At 35.8% G+C, this 20,032-nt stretch overlaps 1 protein-coding gene across 5 annotated transcripts in view; it reads left to right on the top strand.

Annotated features, from left to right (window-relative positions):
- The window catches only part of fgf13a (fibroblast growth factor 13a), a 141,243-nt gene that overhangs the window by 107,911 nt on the left and 13,300 nt on the right, over positions 1 to 20,032 (top strand). For all 5 annotated transcript variants that reach the window (XM_038289536.1, XM_038289538.1, XM_038289535.1 and 2 more), the window contains 2 exons: positions 1,415 to 1,525; positions 11,561 to 11,664. In XM_038289536.1, the coding sequence (XP_038145464.1) occupies positions 1,415 to 1,525; positions 11,561 to 11,664 (215 nt within the window). The remainder of the gene's footprint in view (positions 1 to 1,414; positions 1,526 to 11,560; positions 11,665 to 20,032) is intronic.

Genomic DNA, 20,032 nt, shown 5'->3' with positions numbered 1-20,032 from the left:
TAAATTAGTTTGCCATTTTAAAATGGCTATTCTACAAGGCAAAGTGATTTGTTTGTGTGAGGTTTAATCCTCAGAAAATAGATATTTATTATTATTATTAATATTATTAATATGTCTTTGTACTATGTTCTTTCTCGGATAAAGTCTTTAAACAGCTGAGACATTGCATACTTTGATATTCACACATAGAATTAATGTTAATTTTGTTCATGCCATCATTGTCTTCTATCATTTTTTCAGTTTTATAGTGTGACTCCATTACATCTAATTCTTTGCTCAAAAGACCATTAAAGTTTAATAAAAAAATGAAAGATTATGTGTTTGGCCAGTTTGATTTTAGAATGCTCCTTAAATCAATGCATTATATCTTTTGGTTAAATGTACATTTTCCTATATCTTTACATTTATTTTAAAAATGGCACCTTTAATGATAAGCCATACCTGCCGTTTTAATGTTGTAAACAGTGTCAACAAAAAATGTGGAGTAAAAAAAACAACAACTGACATTTGGAAAAAGATTCTTTCCTCATCTCCGATAGCAGGACTATTACACCTCCATGGCCTGAGACATTTTTGCTCTGATTGTTCTTGTCTATCTGTGGTATTATTCCTTTCTAGTCTTGCCTCAGGGGCTCCTTTTTAGCCCTTTCAGTTTTCTTATATCATTAACGAATACCTGCCAGTAGCCATTGTTTCCATAACTATAACAACCAGAATCCAGCTAGTTCTTTCAAATTTACCCCTTTAAAACCTTATATCAGTGTAGAAAAAACAAAAACAAAACAACATTACAGACTGTGGAAGTCCTTAAAGACTCTTTAAGTCTTTGAATGCCTTTGATTCCTTTATTCACAAATCTCATTTTAGCAACTTCTGCTTGCATTGTTGCAGCTGTCATTTTTGGGTTTTGAAATGCCTATCGATATCAATCAAAATCATGAAGTTGTTCATTTTCATCCTCTTCACTTTAGACACATTTGACAGAAATTGCTTTAACTGGCCTTTGTGACATTTTTTTTAATGCTCAACTTTAGAGCTGCAAAATGTATTGAATCAAAAATCATCTTGGTAATATCAGCATGGTTCAATATCACTATTGCAAATAAGTGGTTGATTGCAATTTTTGATGGGCTCATAAAGTGTAAGACATCTACACATTGCAAGACAATAATACATTAGTATGTTTAATGGATTCTCACTGCCCTTTTAGCTCACACTTGATGGGGAGGTTGAAGTGATTAAGATGTTGTGGCTTTCTAATTCATTAGAAATAGAAATCAAATGTGGATAATGTTCAAGTTTATCATTATTGCCAATATTTAGAATTAATGTCGCAACTGCATGTTTAGCAAATATTGTGCAACACTAATGAGCATTTTGTTCTTCTTTCCTTGCTTCCCATCTGCTTTCACAGAGCCCCAGCTAAAGGGGATTGTTACGAAGCTGTACAGTCGACAAGGCTTCCACCTGCAGCTGCAGGCAGATGGAACCATTGATGGAACAAAAGAGGAGGACAGTGGTTACAGTAAGTTCCTACATTTTTGTCCTACAGATACATTTTGCCCTTGGTGCGTCAGGGTGAAAATAGGATCTAGACAAAACCTTACCTTATACACTGTATGTGAATTCTTTAAAGACCAATTAGTTGGCCAGTATTCGCTTGCTTGACTCTGATTAGTGGTTTGATAAAATCAGATTTTACATCTATGGTGATATTCCTTTGAACAACACTGTTTAACATTTGGCCACTAGGGGCGCTACACCGGCCTCTCAGGTTTAGCACCCCAGAAAGCAATTGGTTACACTACACTGTCCCAAAATAAAAGCCCTCCATGTTTGTAATCTGCTATCAGACCACTTTGGACCAAAAGAGTGAGAAGTCATGGAGTCACTTGTAAAGACAAGACGATATTCATCACTCCATATTAAACCAATATTAAGTAGCGTTTCCACCTTCATAAAATATTTTCCGAACTTTGTGATTATACGTCGACTTGCAACTAGTTGAATGATACCTCTGTAATGGCCAATGGGGGTCTGTATCGCTTTCACCAGTGATAAGCAACTTTGAGGAGGGTGGCAGTAACTGCCCAAGACAAAGGAACTAAAAATATTCACACTGCTTTACGGGATACGGCAATTCCCCCTTTCCCCATTTGTTATAAAGACAGAAGTCAAAGCAACCAAATTTTCCTGGGAGACTATATATTCATTTAAACTTTGCAGGGTTTATATTCAGGCAATGCGGTCCCTTCTTACAGGGATTTATATGTGTGTTTAATGTATAATGATCAAACATACATTTTTTTTAAATCTGTTTCAAGGCTCTAGTCTCATCCTCACATCAGTTACTGATGACTCGAGTGAGGTGGAGAGGAGTTGGAATACAGTACAAAACCAAAGTTAAAGGTTTCTTTTTTTCAACATTGTCATATGACATTGTTTTGCCACAGTTAGCTTCATTACCTCATCGCTATTCATCTCTCAAACAGCCACTGAAAACAGAAATGTAGATCAATCCAGCTGCAGGTGACCAAGACATCAGGATTTTACCACACTATGATCTTTACCATTCTGGTCCTCATGGGAAATGCTTTCTCCTTTCAGGCAAAACAATACAGCTTTTGTTTGCTGGGGGGGGGAGCTAAAATCAACTAAACCTGAAGGTTATTTAGAACTGCTTTAAATTCTACATTAGGGAACCTAAAATATGTCTGATCAAGTGGCATTGCTGATGTTATTAAGGAACCTGCGGTATATTTAGGTAATCTTTGTTATAGACCTTTGGAAAAAAAATGGAACACCTGGAAATCTGTATTGTCCAGCAAAAGCCTGAGCAGTGCATCTTTTCAATTTAATCCTTCACAGACTAACCTGTAATTGTCATGGTGTGATTACAACAAACACATTTTAAGTGTCGGAGGCAAACAGTTCACATTCAAAATCTATGGTGTCTATAAGATCAAATATAAAAAAACATTTGATCTTACTAGTACTTGAGGTTTTTAGCATATGTCAAAAAAATGCTTTTTGACACCACTGCAAACGGTGCCCCTGAGGGCTTGGTTGGTTTGAGGGAACTGTCTCTGGGGTTCCGAATGCTACAACTCAGCTCAATTATTCAAACCAATTCAGTTTATTTTTTGCACCAATTCACAACAGGTCATTTCAAGGCACTTTACAGAGACAATTCAATCAGTTAATAGCAATCCCTCACACCAAGCATGCATGCAGCGAAAATGTGGAGGAAAGCTCCCTTTTAACTGGAAGAAACCTCCAGCAGAACTAGGCTCAGTGTGAGCTGTCTTTGGCTGGGGATTAAAGGAGACATAAGCAGACATATAAAAAAGAACATAGAAAAACTGATCAATAAAAACTTTCGGTTAGAAAAGGCAACTATAAATATAATGGTAAATGCAGAATATTTAAAAGAAGGATCCTAATTCTGATTAAATAACTGCATGGCGGGTGTTTTATGGTGTACTTTTTCAATTGTAAAACAGCTTAAAGCTACTTTTCTTCCACTCATATCAGCAAATAAAGCCAAGCTACTCTATCAATTGTATCTGTCATTGCACACAAGGGACTGACAAAGTCACACATATCTGTACACACTGTGTTGATGCACAACTGTCTTCAATGTGCACAATCATCCAAGTTGAGGCGTTGGATGCCTTTTTGATACTCAAAACACTTTTGGTGTGAACACACCATTACACTTTTCAACAACTTATTAAATTGTACCATGAATTCTGGCTCTAGCTGTAGCTTTTTTGTGTGTTTGGTTATATTTAACAGCATTCAACCTCAGTAAATGGGTCATTATACAGAGCAAACAAAAGTTTCTCTCAACACTTCAAGTGGCTCATTACTGAGAAGCGCTATAATTTCCTCTGATTAATCACTCTTTTTCAAACTTTAGCACATGTCACAACCGTCTTCCTCTTCTACACTCAGTGTGAAAGACAGTTAGAGAAAGATTTGTCTTATACTATGCACTGATTCATTCCTGCTGTAGCTGCAACACCCACAAGCTCTTTGTTTAATAGTTGAAACAGGAGATGAGTGGAGGAAAAAAACAGGAAAGCCACTTGTCTGATAACAATGCAGCAGAAATGGATCACCTCCAAATTAAAAAGTACAAAACGTATTGCATGCTAGGAAAGTACAGTAGTCAGCAGTGACTAAATTTAATAAGTTTTGTCCAAGATAATATTTTGGTTAAACAAAGATATTTGATGTAACACTCAGTTAGGAGTATGTGCTAACCAGATTGTTTTAATGACAATAAGGGCACTAAAGATATCGCCGAGGACAACTAAGCAAAAGTTGGCATCAAGATAGAAAAAATGATGTTTAAATGCTTTATGCTTACATATACATATTTATTAGATACTACTTATCTAATGAACATGGTCTACCTTAGATCTGCTTGGTCTCCGATTTCTATTAAGTTGCATAATAACTGGCCCGGATCAGCACCAAAGTAGTTTTTAAAAAGAAAATTAAAGAGGGCTACAGAACATGAGGAGAAGGAGTGAAGCTCTTTGCGCTGCTCCAAAAATAGCGTTGTTAGGCACTGGGTGCGCTTGTCTCCATGGTGACGGAGAGTGCAGTCCTCCTGGAGCTGGTGGTGTCTTGTGATGGTGGGAGAGGACCTCCTCAAATGTGGGCATATACACATAGACACACACAGATGCACACAAGAAAGGATTTCATTTCTGCTCCTTTAGTCAACTTTGCTGACAGATTCTGGCTTGTTTGACTGAGGTTACAACAGGTTTGTTGATTCTCTAGCATCTTTACGAGAAGGGGAGGAGATACAAACAAAACAATCTAAGCTGGATAAATGCTTATATATTTCTCCCTTGACTTAGATTCTTGCTTTGCATCACAACTAAACAAACCACTTTTGCAGAAACACTTTTGAAACAAAGCAAAATTTGCTTTACAGCGGAATGTCAAAAATTTTATGAATTCATCCTTGTAACTTTGATCCCCTGAATCAAAGTGATGGTGAGTGCAAAAGCTATTGTTCTGATAGGTGAATACTTCATTTGAAAGACAAGCTGCTAGCTAATGATCCCTCCATGGCCAGGGAGAACTCCTAAAATGGAAGAGTGTTACATAAGCAGTGGAGTAAATGATCACATACTTTCCTCATTTATCATATCGTTATTAGACTTGGTGATTAAAGATTCATTTTGTCCTCCTCATATGGGCAAATGAAATATTTTCAGTGTCCAGCAGGTTGAATTAATACAATTTAGTAAATAATTATTAACAATTATTAAACATAATAAATATTTTATTGGAAGAATATTAAACAATCCTGGATAAAACTAGAAAAATGAAAAAAATAATATAGATACAGTGGGGCAAAAAAGTATTTAGTCAGCCACCAATAGTGCAAGTTCTCCCACTTAAAAAGATGAGAGAGGCCGGTCATTTTCATTATAGATATACCTCAACTATGAGAGACAAAATGAGAAAAAAAATCCAGAAAATCACATTGTCTGATTTTTAAAGAATTTATTTGCAAAATATGGTGGAAAATAAGTATTTGGTCAATAACAAAAGTTCATCTCAATACTTTGTTATACATGTATACCCTTTGTTGGCAATGACAGAGATCAAACGTTTTCTGTAAGTCTTCACAAGGTTTTCACACACTGTTGCTGGTATTTTGGCCCATTCCTCCATGCAGATCTCCTCTAGAGCAGTGACTAAATACTTTTTTGCCCCACTGTAAATAAATTTTAATATTTTTTATATGCTTTAAAATACTTTTAATGACAGGATTTACTACAGTATGTAGCACTTGTCATTTTCCAGGGTAAATGCAAAGCCAGCAAAGAAAAAGATGGCCACAGAAAAAGATGCATTGATCTACTTGCAATTACCGCACTTTAAAGTTCCCTTCTATAGACTGTAATGGCGGGACCAATTGACATTTCAATAGTCCTCTTCTTTTCTACTGGTTTGGACATACAATAGACGCAGCATTTATGGCCTGCTCAGGTTCCACATCCGTCCGTCCATCCGTCCATCCATCCATCCATCCATCCATCCATCCATCCATCCATCCATCCATCCATCCATCCATCCATCCATCCATCCATCTTATCCCACTTTCAGGATCTTGGTGGGGCTGATGCTTATCTTTACAGTGGCCAAGAGGTGTCAGGTCAAAAACAAAAGCCACAATAGAAATAAAACAGCCACACGTCACCTGAGCGGGACGATCACTCATTACGTGGCAAGTGATGCTGCCAATAACTATGATCTTTGGATCTTTAATTGGAAGATGAGCAGCAGGCACTGTTGCTTCTGTTGTATGTGGTGTGTCTTCCTTTGTGGCTTTGTATTTCCATAATTACTTATGTTTTTGTTTTACAGCTATTGTTTTTGTGTTCCAGTTTTTCTTTTTGTGTTGTGGCTTTCTGGTTTCTGGTGTGACTTTTATTTTCGCGTTGTGGCATTTGTTTTGTACCTTACACCACCTCTGCCACCGTATATCACCAGCAGTCTATGGGTGAAAGGTGGGGTACACCCTTTTGTAGGTGGACTTTACACCCCGCATTGACTGTTGGTATGAAAATATGGAATAGAGATAATAATACAAGCAGTCTCTCAGGCCACCTTATTCTCTCCATTTCCGGTGGCTGTGCAGCAGGCTGTCCATGTGTTGATGCCAACCCTGTTACTTTCTCTAGGGTGCTCAAGCGTTTAAAGGAGCCAAAGAGTAATTGAGTTTTCTCCCTCTTGAAAATCTCCATCAGTGCACTCAAGGATAATCTCTCTGAAATGAAATAGATTCTAGATGTTAAGGCTGATCATGTTGGAGGCATCAAGAGAGAAATCTGATTTTAGTCATGCTATATCAGGAAGGTGCATATATAATGAGGAAAAATACTACAAGTAAAACATGACAAGCAGAGGAAGGTAGCTTTAAACTCCCACTGAACACCCTAGTCTTTATACATTCACAGGAAAAAAAACAATACAAGTTATATTAATGGATCAGTTACATCTTTACCATAACTGAAAGGTGATCTAACCACTAACACTACACCAACCTCTTGTAATGGGCTTCCAGTCTACACATGCCAGTATTTATCAAGAGAGAAAAGGGTGTAGTTTGACAGACCACCTACTGTAGCTGATGTTGCAGAACAAATACTGGTATTAACAAAAGGTTTTCCAATTATATAGCCGCTTTGGTCAAGTATACATAAACAGTACACTCTACCAGACATTTTGAGAAATTAATACTTTTAACTTTTTGGTAAAAATTTGGGGATGTGCTCTTCCCATTCTAATATGAGACACCATAAGAAACCAGATTTGTGTATGGATCTTAAGAACTCCCTGACTTTACTGGATACACAAATAATTATTTAAACAGAAAATGGCTGGCAACCAATCAAATAGCTGTCTTGTTTTAGCCAATCACAAGAACGTATCTCATGTGGGCAATAATTACCTACTAAGCTGTATGAACCCCTTCATACAGTGCTATTTGTATGTAGTTTTGGGTGCATGCAGGTGGAATTTTCATGACTCCCTGCAACAACAGGCATATATGTATTCTACAGGGCAGTGGTGACTTGTTCTTTGAATGTGTGCATCTCGTGCTGTACATATTTGATTCTTTTTGTGTGCATGTGCAAATCATATGTGCATATTTCTGAATATTGACCTGTTTTTTTTTTTTTCGCTCCATATTCATGCATCTGTTACTAAATCACTCAAGGAATTTACTATACATTCTCTTTAATACTGAGGTTGTGAAAAAGACAAATTAACAATATAGATTTGTAGATTCAAATGTTATCATATAAAACTAAATACAGTCAAGAAAAAAAATTATACTGAAGAATTTAGCTTATTGTGAATGTGATTGCAATGGATGCATTTCTCTCTGAAACAGAATTAACCTTACAAAGCTGCTATAAACTAAACACATCAAGCGTTTGTCTTTCTAACGCTTTTGTAAAGCAAGCAGAAATGGATGTCTGCTGCAGTCAGACACTGAGTGCAAATAAAACGACCCTTTAAAAAGTCTCTTTAGTGCACTTCACTCTAAAGTGTTTGAGATATTTATAGTGATGATACCCTGAATCAGAGCTTCACTTTTACAAGGATGTGAGTAGCTTTATTTCCCTACCCAGAGGTCCTTAGATATTCTTGTATTTTCTCCACACCCAGTATAGTAAAACTATCACAGCTTTTCATTAACAAGTCATTAAATAAGAGGGTCACCATAAAGCAAAGTTTGTTTGTCGAAAAGATAGGTCCTTTGCAGCCTTTTATGTGAACATTGATTTACAAAGCCTTTGGCTTCCATATGAGTTAGTGATTAAGTACAAACAGACACATAGCCCTGAACAGGCGGATATTAATTAGGTAGGGATATACCTCAGTGGCCAGATGGGTTGCTGCTGGCCCATTCAGACACTAAACCAATATCCAGCTTACTAATCACAGACAAGTTTATGTTTATTTGCCTGTGGTCAATCCATGAGTGATTGTTGTCTGTGTAAATGTTGAAGCAGTCGCAAAGAATATTGCAGTGGCTTTGTTTGAAAACACAAAGAAATTATTATATTTAAGTGGTTTTCAAAGCTTGCCATGCATTTACCTGTGGCGTTTAGCATAAGTTTAAAGTAATTCAGGTCTCAGAGGGACAATTCTCCGATATCAGAGACTTATCTGATATTTAATTTGTGTGATATGAATGTGTGCTTGGAGTACAAGTATGGTTTTGGCCAGTGGGGAGAGTTTCTTTGTTTGTGTTATTGTGTAAAAAAGATCATAATAAGTATGAGGGCTGTACCTAATGATTATGTTAACAGTTATTGTTCTATTATTTTATGATTATTTTTAAATCTCTTTCATCATTATTCGGTTGTTAAAATACACTTCAGATGCATCTAAAAATATTTTGACTCATTTGCTTTAGACTGCACACCTTTCAATGTCCCTTTATTGTCTATTTACATTAATCTTAACCATTAATCTCAGTGACAAATTAACCTCTTAACATCCACCTCATTTTGGGTAATCCTTGCCTATTTTGCATACTCAAAAGAAAAAGCAAATAACTTAGGGACTGTAAACCTATATTACATGTTCAATACATTATTTGAAAGCTAACACCCTCTAGTTTCTGAATATATAAATTCAAATTGGGTGACTATAACACAGACCAAGCTGCATCAGTTCATACATGACTCAGAGTTGTTCTTTTTCTCGGGAATGAAGGGTATTTTTTGAACAGCAGTAATAAAGACATTTTTGAGAGAAAAAAAAGCAGGTTTTATTGTATTGTATTTGTTCTACATCATGTCAACCACCATTGCAAAAAATTTCAGACCTCTAGCTATAACAGTTCCAGAGCTGTGGGGTTTGGAACTTTTGGTGTCAGCTTGGAGCTGCGCGCAATGGCTTCACCTGCTGGTAAACATTTTACCGGTGGGACTTTAAAACAAACAATAAATTTTAAAGTTTTGACGAAATTGCCCTGTTTAATGTCCACGTTGCATTGTTGAACAACTTTATTATATTTATTGTCCACCCCAGTAGGGATGGTAAATATGTTATTTAATCTGATATTATTTGGACTGTTATATATTCGTTGTGAACATACGTCATTAAATTACTGGCAGTGTGTTCACAAATGACGGATGGAACAACAATTGAAAGTGGGAATCGAACTAAAATCATGGTCAAGCAGATAATTTCGCATATATATAGAATAAATTCACTACAACTTCCATTAAAAATTAGTTTAACATAAATCATTCAGCTCCAAGTCAAACATATTTCAGTTCAAAACTTGACCAAATTAGTGAAAGTAAACTAAACTAAGCCACTTTGTACAAAGAAGAAGGAAAAGCATGGTAGAAAACCATAATCAATAAGATGATACAAATATATCACAGTGTAACATGGATTTTATTTTATGTGAGAATCAATGTTTATCCTAAAGAATTTGGAATCAAAATAGCTTTTTTGGGAGCTAATTGGGATGTTCCCCAGCCTTTCAAGCTTCTGCAAACATCTAAAAGTTCCTGAAGTTCCTCAAAAGGAAGAGAAATGTTGCAAACTGTCTGTCTTGCATCAATTTGTTTCTGAATGTAAACCATTGAGCCCAGTAAGCCTCTGGTCATTTTTCAGCATCTGGTCCCTGGATGTGACCCCATGATGGTGTTTCTCTGATGTGAACCTCCCAGAGCCTCACAGAAAAAAAGACACAGAAAAAACATAGAAACAGCTGCTTGTACTCAAGGGACCGTGGGGGTTAAAAGCAAACCACTGTAGGAGTGTCTTTTGATACTGTCTTGTTCTGGGGGAGGTTTGTAGAAGCTTGAGTGTTTGAACAGTAGGTAAACCTCAAACTTCCTAAAGCCCCTGTCACACCTTGACGATTTAGCCAGCGTATGCCTGATGTATGAAAAAACTGGCAGAAACACTGGCATACATTGGATAATTTACAGGCCAATTTTGTATAAGTTATGAGCAAGCTGAAGCACGCTGACACATGTCGACATACGGCAAGTATATATTCACCTATGCCAGCTTTTGCTCGTACGTGGGCCATAAGTTACAGGTAAGTTATTTGATCGTTAAACGTGAGTATGTCAAAGTCGTTTTGTCCAGCTTATCCATAATCTATGAGTAACTTGTGCATAACTTATTTTAAGAATGTATCTCCAACGCATATCAACGTATTTGATATGCAATCAATATATGTGGTCAGACCTTCTTAACTTACACCTACCGTATAATGGTGTTTATTGGAATCTTCTTCTTGTGGTCTTGTCTTCTTTTTATGCAGGCAGGGCTCCACCGGGCCCTCCTCAGGACGCTGACTTGTGACATTTCATGGGCATTACGCTGCCGTGCGTTATGTTAAGTTAGGCTATCGTTGGACACAAAATCTGGAATTATTATGAATACTCTATCTATATGCCGAAAATAAAAAAAAAATACATAGAAAGTTTAGCATACCAGCATATTAGAAAATTCTAGGACGTCAGGCATACACTGGCTAAATCGTCAAGGTGTGACATGGGCTTAACTGAATGGTTAAAGCCATATCTTAATATATTTATGTTTCTGTGCCTGTGTCATTCAAAATCATTTAAAAAATCTACTTTGTGTCTTAAAAAAATCTATAAGAATGCACTCCCATTTTTTTGACAATTATTGCTCAGTGAGCCACAGCGAATCACATGATAGGGTGTTCTTGCTCACAGGGAACAGAGGCAATACTGCCATGTGCAGCCACCTTAATGAACTGCATTTGATTTTAAGTGCTAATGAGAAAGACATTTTGTGACAAATCCAATGTTTATATTTGTTTGAATGATGCCTTGATCTATTAAAACTTAACTTTTGTTGTCCACTAAAGTGACTAATCATTGTAGCCCCTGAAATAATTAATTGTTTAAAAATGCAAAACAACAGCAAACAAACTATCACAATTAATGATAAAAGAGCTTTAAAAACTAGATATTTTCCTGTGAGTAATTAACGTGTTTCTCTTTTTCAGCCATGTTCAACCTCATTCCAGTGGGACTGCGAGTGGTGGCCATCCAAGGGGTTCAGACCAAGCTCTATTTGGCGATGAATAGCGAAGGCTTCCTTTACACATCGGTAGGTGTCTCGTTCTGTGTCGGTATGAGTTTTTTCATATATGGATGTGTTTGTTAGCCAGGAGGGTTTTAGTTCTACCTGTGTTCATACTAAATGCCTAATAAAAGAATAACTGACAATTTTGTTGGTAAATAACCCGTCAAAGCCATTGTAAAAGCCAAGCAAGTGGCAAGATCCCTAATGGTGGTCACTGCCTCCTCTTCCTCTGTTCGTCTTTGATTAAATGTGCAACGTTGTGAGTATATTTGTTACAGTTGAAGTGATATTTCTGTCTGCTACTGTACTACTGTGAGGTCGTAGTAACTAAGACAACCGATGGGCTCGCTGGCCATGTCATTTAGCAATCACAGACCAGCCATACGCGGATACAAGCGGCCGAAATGGGTTTCCTCCGTAGGGTGGCTGGGCTCTCCCTTAGAGATAGGGTGAGGAGCTCCGCCATCCGGGAGGGACTCGGAGTAGAGCCGCTGCTCCTCCATGTCGAGATGAGCCAGTTGAGGTGGCTTGGGCATCTGTTTAGGATGCCTCCTGGACGCCTCGCTGGTGAGGTGTTCCGGGCACGTCCCACCGGCGGGAGGCCCCGGGGAAGACCCAGGACACGCTGGAGAGACTGTTTCTCAGCTGGCCTGGGAACGCCTTGGGGTTCCTCCTGAGGGGCTAGAAGAAGTGGCTGGGGAGAGGGAAGTCTGGGCCTCCCTTCTTAAGCTGCTGCCCCCACGACCCGACCCCGGATAAGCGGAGGAAGATGGATGGATGGAGGGAGACCAGCCAAGTTAAATGATTATAATTTTTATTTTTGGTAAATATATTGAGGCTCATTACAGCAAACACAGCCATATCAAACAAAAGCTGAAATCCAATAATCTTTTTGATGTTTTACATAATATTTTACATAACAGTGGGTCATATTAATTAATTAAAACTACAGTTTTAGGCACTTTTCTAACTTTACACTCTGAACTACAATAATTCCATCATGATATGTAGTCGTGTGGGGAAAAAAACGATTTGGCGATATATCATGGTTTTCAGTTTAAAAAAACCAAACTTTTTACCTAAAACCCTAGTTGAGGCAGTCAAATGGAAGACTTGGGCTGATTTAAACCGTAAACAACATGGATTCTGATGAACATAAACAGCACTTCCTTTTTTTCTTCGTTAATTTCCATTTTTGTTAACTGGGTAAAATATCACAATATATAGTGATATTGCAATATCGCGATAGAATTGTATTGTGATCCAAGTATCATGATAAGTATTGTATCGCAACACCAATGCTAATGCTCAACCCTAATAATAGGTTGAAAAATGATAAAAGATCTGAAAAACCTCGGCATGAAATCATATACTGTAGGTACTTTATGCTCTTAGACAGTTGACTGATGCTACACAAGAACTTGCAAGAACATAACAAATGATAACAAATGCAGAAAAAATAGCATTTGTACGATGGCATTTGTTAAAAAATACTTAATTTTGATAGTTTCCACTTGCAGCAGCCTTTCATAGAAACTTTTTAGGAAAAATGTATAATTTGGGAACTGGATTAGGCATACAAATCTCTATAAAGCAAACAAAAAGACCCAGGTAAAGTTTGCGAAGAAGGATCATTTGTTGTCAATGACCAAAGGTAATCCACCAGACAAATAAGTTCTATTTCCTAAATTGTTTTCAGATCTTTCCACTAATATTTGCCCAGTGTTTTGTTCCTTCTTACTTAAGAATATATGAATGTCCAAGAAGCATTTTACATGAGACAAGATAATCTAAACCAAATCCCAGAGTGGTTTAATTTGTTTGAATATTTCTGTTTCTTAAACACCTTAAAACCCCTATTTTCTTTTTTTTTTTTGTGCCATTGTAGGACTTTGTAGTATAAATTAATATGTGTATTTTTCTTTTTGATTTAGAGAAGAATATTATAATAAGATATTGTGTTTTTAGTTACACAGCTATACTTAATAATCCCTGCAAGAATATAATCAGCATCACCAACTGCCATATATTGGTAGCTGGAGTCCACCAAGAACCTTGCTCCCTGCACCGCATCATCTAAGCTGTTTTTAAAAAAGAACCCTCTCAAGGAAATCAGTTCATCTTCCTTATGTATTTAATCGGAAGAATACGTTTGGGGGATGGTTTGCAGCACTTCCCGTTTCAGCTAAATGAGCAAGGAAATTGAACTGAATGTGAAGCACACCATCAAATAGATCCTGTCTCCCTGCTTTTGTAAAGCACTTTCTTCCTGCCTCACATTAAACTAACAACTAGAAAGACGGTAATAGCAAGACCATATTGTCTCTCCAATTCAGAATATGAGAGACACCAGATGAAGCAGTCTGGCAAGGCTAAAAATGTTAGGTGTTATGAGATCTAGATCTAGATTTCTTCTGCTGTGTTAATTAAGTGCATAAATGTATGCAGAAGGAGAAACGGTATGTGTGTTGTGATATAATGTTTATTTTTTCTGCATATTGTGTGCAGCCTGAGCTGTTTTATTAACAAGATAAGTTTTTGGTTATAAAATATGGCTGATGGATATGGCCTAAAAATCGAATCTCCATTTATTTCCCTACCAGATCTGATTAATCAGTCATTTTGTCCCGCTTAAGTTTAATAATAAAAATACAAATGACATATATTTCTTTCGAAAACTAGCTTTTTTTTCCAATTATCCCTTGTGGGAGGTGAGCTTAATTTAAAGGGAAAATAAACCTAGTTAAGAGCCCTGCTCCTCTCCCATGCAGTGCAGTGTTTCACTTAGACTTTGTCAGCAAATTAGAAACTGAAACAGAAACACAAAGCATCTAAAGAAATAAATAAAATACAGTTAATTATATAAGCATATTGACATAAAAAAAAATTAAGTTGTAAATTAAAATGTAGCAAAGTATTGTTAAAGGAATACAAAGTTTGAAAGTACTTTAAGTATGAAATTATTACATATACCTTTCAATAAAAGATAAGTGTTTTTAATTAAGACTAATTTCATGTGAATGTGCTTTACCGGAGACATCAATGCTTATTGGTGCTTTATCTAACTAGTACTTTACCACATTTTAAGCCATCACAAATAACGGTTAAATGTTTGTAACTGTGAGAAACTAAAATACATACATCTACATTATTACTTTTTGATCTATTTCTTACTGTAACTGTTACTGCACTATTACTGTAATTTGTTTTAGAGTGTGTCAGAATTCAAGTAAAGCCAAAAACTAACCAGGTCAAAACCATTCTATAAAACGGTTCTTTGACTAACAGGAAGGGTTATGTTAGGTGTTATTCAACCATAGCTTATCATATTACAGTTTTCTTCTCCATGCTACTGGACCAACTGCTCAGCTATCTGCTGGGATTGAATTGTTCTCTTTTTTCTTCTTTTATTTGAAACATGGTTGATCAGTCCATCTTTGTCGCAACCCTCTCAACCTCCCTTCCCCAAAACAAGGTTAGCTCACATATGCAATATGTATGTATGCTTGGCTCTTTCTATATATAGATAGTTTTGTATGAGATAAACAATGTGTGTGAATGAACAGAAGCCACAGTTGAAAATACATTATTTTATTACCCTCAATGTGTGGGAGAAAGTAGTTAATGTTCTTTTAATTCTACTAGCTTTTTAATTCCACTTGAACACAAAAGTAGCTGAAGGCCTGTAGTATCCAAACAACATAAGCATGATTCTAAATGCAAGAAAAAGGTTGTGTCAGTATAATCTGTAAACATATAAATATATAAGTGAAACAAAAAAAAGGAAACTTTTTAAATATTTAAACTTGTTTTTGAACCATGGATCTGTACTCTTATATTCAGAAGTGGCTTTCACATGGTATGATTAATTTCCTAGTGGGCCATTTTTGAATTAGGGTGAGTCACTGGGGCTACGGCTGAGTCTCATCTAAACTGCTCAGTGAGTGTGAGAGAGTGGACTGAAGCATTCAGCATTTGTGAAGGAGAGACATTAATCAGGACAGCTTAGTTTTACAAAAAACATTAAAGATGTTTATTACAAAATGAGCAAATGGATAATATGCAAATAACTTAAAATAGGTCAAATTGGGTGTGATTTCATTTTCAGCCTAAATGAAGAGCTAGACAAGTTGAACAAAACGAAAATGCAACACAGTTTGCACTCAGTTTAGTTAAACAGTGTATGAGTGATTATGGACTTTGTGATGCATGACACTCGTTTCACCCTAATAGCAGAAAATATACTTTTTCCTCACGTGTACATCATTCATCATTATTTCTTAGTCGGGAGCTCTTGGCTGCCCTATGGCTGTCAGTGATCATTATGTTCTCTTTAAACCTAGAAATTAAAAAAGAAAACATTTAAAATAAAGGCTGGAGATTGAATACATCATTGTTTGAATATTTAGATTTATTAAATATTTGAAGGAAGCATGGACTTTATATTTCTGGAGTATAATGAGCTCCCTTGAACATCAGCTTCTTTCCTCTGGGACATGGTGATATATATAGGTGATAAGGTGATATATATATATATATACACACACACTATGCATGGGTCGGTTCTCTGCAGGTTAGTGACTGTTTGGTTAATTGGCATAATTTAATTGTCCTTAGTTGTGAGCGTGTGTGTGTGTCTCTGTGTTGCTCTGCGTCACACTGGCGACCTGCCCAGGATGTACCCGCCTCTAACCCAGACTGCAGGACATAGGTGACCCTGATGGAAAGAGTGGAAGAAAATGGATGATAAGATATATATATATATATATATATATATATATATATATATATATATATATATATATATATATATATATATATATATATATATATATATATATATATATATATATATATATGTGCATAAGTGTATCATGGTCTCTGGTTAATTAGGTTGTTTTGAAAACATCATTTTCTAAGATTACCGATATGTCATGCTTTAATTCACTTTATGAAATATAAAATTAAATCGATTTTTTTTTCAGCTATTTAGTCTCCACTGTGCCATTAGTTACTAAGCACTGCTGTAGGGTTTCACTTCCCAGGAGGTGGCATTAATTGCTCTGTTTACCTTTATGAGTGTTTACAAGCTTTTGCCTTTATTTTAAACCTTGTGCGGGTGTGGCCTTTTTTCTATTTGTTCTTTTTTCCAGTGAATTTAGAAAATTACTAAACATAATGAAATGACTGAGTTATTACTTTATAAAGAAAAAAAGTCCTTTGAAATAATTTTGATAATTTCTCAGCATATATGTTGTCACTGCTCAGCCAGATAATTATCCTTTCAGTATCTCACTTACATTGAAGTGGTAGCAAGGAATTTGAGAGGCACTCAGCTATGATTTTATTTGCATAATTGATGTCGCTCTAGTTTTTATACTGTAGATGAAGACGTATTACATCGCAGTTAGCATTGATTTGGCTTGTCTTTACAGAAGAAATGAAATGTGTTATGATTGTATTTCACCTCCTGCTGGCATCATGTGAGAAACGCATTGCAGTTCTATATTTACTTTAGGTTTATAGAACTGAGTCATTTGACAGCTAGTTATAACTGAGGGTGCTTCTTTACATACCTCCCTAACTAAGAAAATAAGCATTACACAATACATCTTAGAGCTGTTCAAACTATAAATTTGTCAAAAATGATAAAGTTTTTGCCAGCAGTTAACATTTAACATGCATATTGATGTCCATGTTTTAATGGCCCTGACACATAGCTTAGGAAAAATTTATTCATTCTAAGGTTTATTATAATTTGGAAGAATTGTTGATGTTGCTTTAATATTTCAGAGATCTTATCTCACTAAATCATCTATTTCATCATTTGAACCAATTTATACTAGAGGAAAACGCTCAACAACAACTCTGAAAGTTAGAAGAGGACAAGAACAAAAATTTTAAGCTGACAAGTCCTATATTTCACAGTTGAAAGGGTAATCCCAGATTAGCTGGATTCATCTTTTTGCTCGAATTGTAATGATAGTCATTATGACCAAACACATAATTTTTAGTTTTGTCAAAATGTAGAGTATGTCTTGAAAAATAATCACCCTGACTACATTCAAATTTTTTTTATCTATACTGGTTATTTTTAAAATAATAGATTCCTCCTTGCTTAGTGGACTTTTTGGTTGGTCTAGGAGCTTTTTCAAGGTAGAAAAAGACACTCTCTTACTATTCTTTTCAAGCATTTTCACATGGTCTCTTTAATTTGTTCTGGTGTTGAGGCTGTATGCACACTTTGAAGTCAAAAAACACCAATATCTGGCACAAAGAACCAATGTCTTTTATGAAGAGGGGACAGCCTTGTATGATTTAAGAGATAAGTTAAATTAATAGGTTTCACTATTATTTCTGTTATATTGCCTAAAATATGAAGTAGTGGATGTGAGATATAAGCTTAGAATACAATCTTAAATATGCTTCCATTTACCGAAAATGTTGGGAATCCCACATGTGATTTACAAACCCACATTTCACAAACTGAGCTTTCACAAATATAGTTAGGAAAGATAATTTTGGTGTACATAAGCTGTTGTTAACAGTAACAGAAATAAAATATGTTAACAATATGGGAAACGGTAGAATTTAAACAGTTATATATTTTTTGGCATCGCCGTTGGTATTTCTAATTTAACCAGACACATTATCAAAATGAATGAATGAATTAATTAGAAAACTTAAAAAATAAAAATTAGCATTTTAGGGTAGGTGAGCCATTCTGTGTTTGGATATGATTTAATCATACTTGAACCACAGTCCATCAAGTAGAAAAGCATCGTTAAAAGTCAATTTGGCCAAAAAATCGTAGAAGCATGTAGATTAAAGGATGAATGTGCATATAATATTTTCTTGCAGAAATTGTCCTCTTTCTAAAGACATTTTAGAAAGCGGACTTTTCCGTCTATCACAGTCCTGTTTTTGCAGAAGCAGTGGAAAAAAAAGAATTGGGGATCCCCTGCCATTTTTGTTTCTCTTTGTGATAGTTGGCACAGGCTTGCTGTCTACAGATCTGCTCCAGTTCGACGTTAACAGCCAGCAGCGTCTCCTGAATCTTGGCTCTGGCTGTGAGGGTATCCATCTGTGTCTGTCTGCTTGTCAATAGAGCCTTATTCTTCATCAGGACATGTGTAACCAGCCAAATCCACATAAGCTCATTATTAGAGGTACAACAGAACTGAGCTCAAGAGCAGCTTGTTGTTATGCGTCCAATTACTGTTTGTGCAAAACTTTTATGGATGTTGCCCAGTCTCCCTAAGACCGTTGAAGGTAAACAGCTTGGGAAAAAAAGTCATGCAGCAAAGAAAAAAGAGGCTTTGATGCATTAAAGCTGCTGAGCACAAAACACAGAAAATGTGTATGAAGGATTAAAAGCATCAATGTAAGAGAAAATAATATGAGTAAAGTATGATTTTTTTTTTTTTTTTTGTAGCTCATTACATAAACTGTAAATTTGATATTGTTGATTCTTATTATTGTACAGGGATTGTCATTGACTGGAAGTTGTACTTCCAGTGGTGTTTTCAAAAGGGTTATTATAAACACCTACTGGATATACCTGCACACCTGCTAAATGAAACTGTTTTTCAAATAATAAAAAAAAAAAACAATGATGTCATCTACACTTGTTTAGTCACCCAAACCAGGTTTTGATCAGCTCTATTTTTACTATTGTCTTGTCAGAATTCGTTAGATTACTTTAAAAAGCTTTTACTTACCAACGGAGACCATACCTGATTTAATTTTACTTAGAGAATTTCATTGATTTGAATTTAATAATAGTTACAGATATAAAGATTATGTCCACTGTTCCTGCAAAGAAACTAAAATAAAAACTATTCAATTGCTCAAGCAATTACTGCTTTTTACAAAAGACACCTGAAATATGGAGAAGGGAATGTTATGGGAAAAATTCCTTATTATTATTTTACTTGATTGTTCTGTAAGTTATATAAATCTTATAGTAACTCTGCAGGTGATTAATTACTTGGAGAACCACAGAGCTAATCGGTTAGTTGGTCCCTAATTTCTCAAACAGCATGTTTACAGAGCCTTTCTAAAGCCAATGCCTTAATAATTGAAAGTAATGAGTGCTTTCTTTGTGCTAACTGCATTACATTCAAGCCTATAAACATCTCATTGTGAAAGCATTTAAATCTTATCTTTTAAGTTATAAGATTGTGATCCCATCAGTACTGTAAAAAAAAAACATGTCTAAAGGGTTTTAAATAAGTTTGTGTAATAACATGTAACATTTGAAATGGGTGTTTTATTAATGCTCTTGTAACTTTATCTCACTATCATCCCTGCCATGAAGTGCTAAATTATTCATGACAATGAATAGAATAAAATCCTTTAGAACCCGGAAATAGCGGGTATTGGCCATGGG

This window comes from Cyprinodon tularosa, unplaced genomic scaffold (genome assembly GCF_016077235.1).
Source record: "Cyprinodon tularosa strain WSP-4 unplaced genomic scaffold, ASM1607723v1 ctg27, whole genome shotgun sequence".
NCBI classification, from domain to species: Eukaryota; Metazoa; Chordata; class Actinopteri; order Cyprinodontiformes; family Cyprinodontidae; genus Cyprinodon; species Cyprinodon tularosa.
This window is presented reverse-complemented; position numbering and strand designations above follow the sequence as displayed.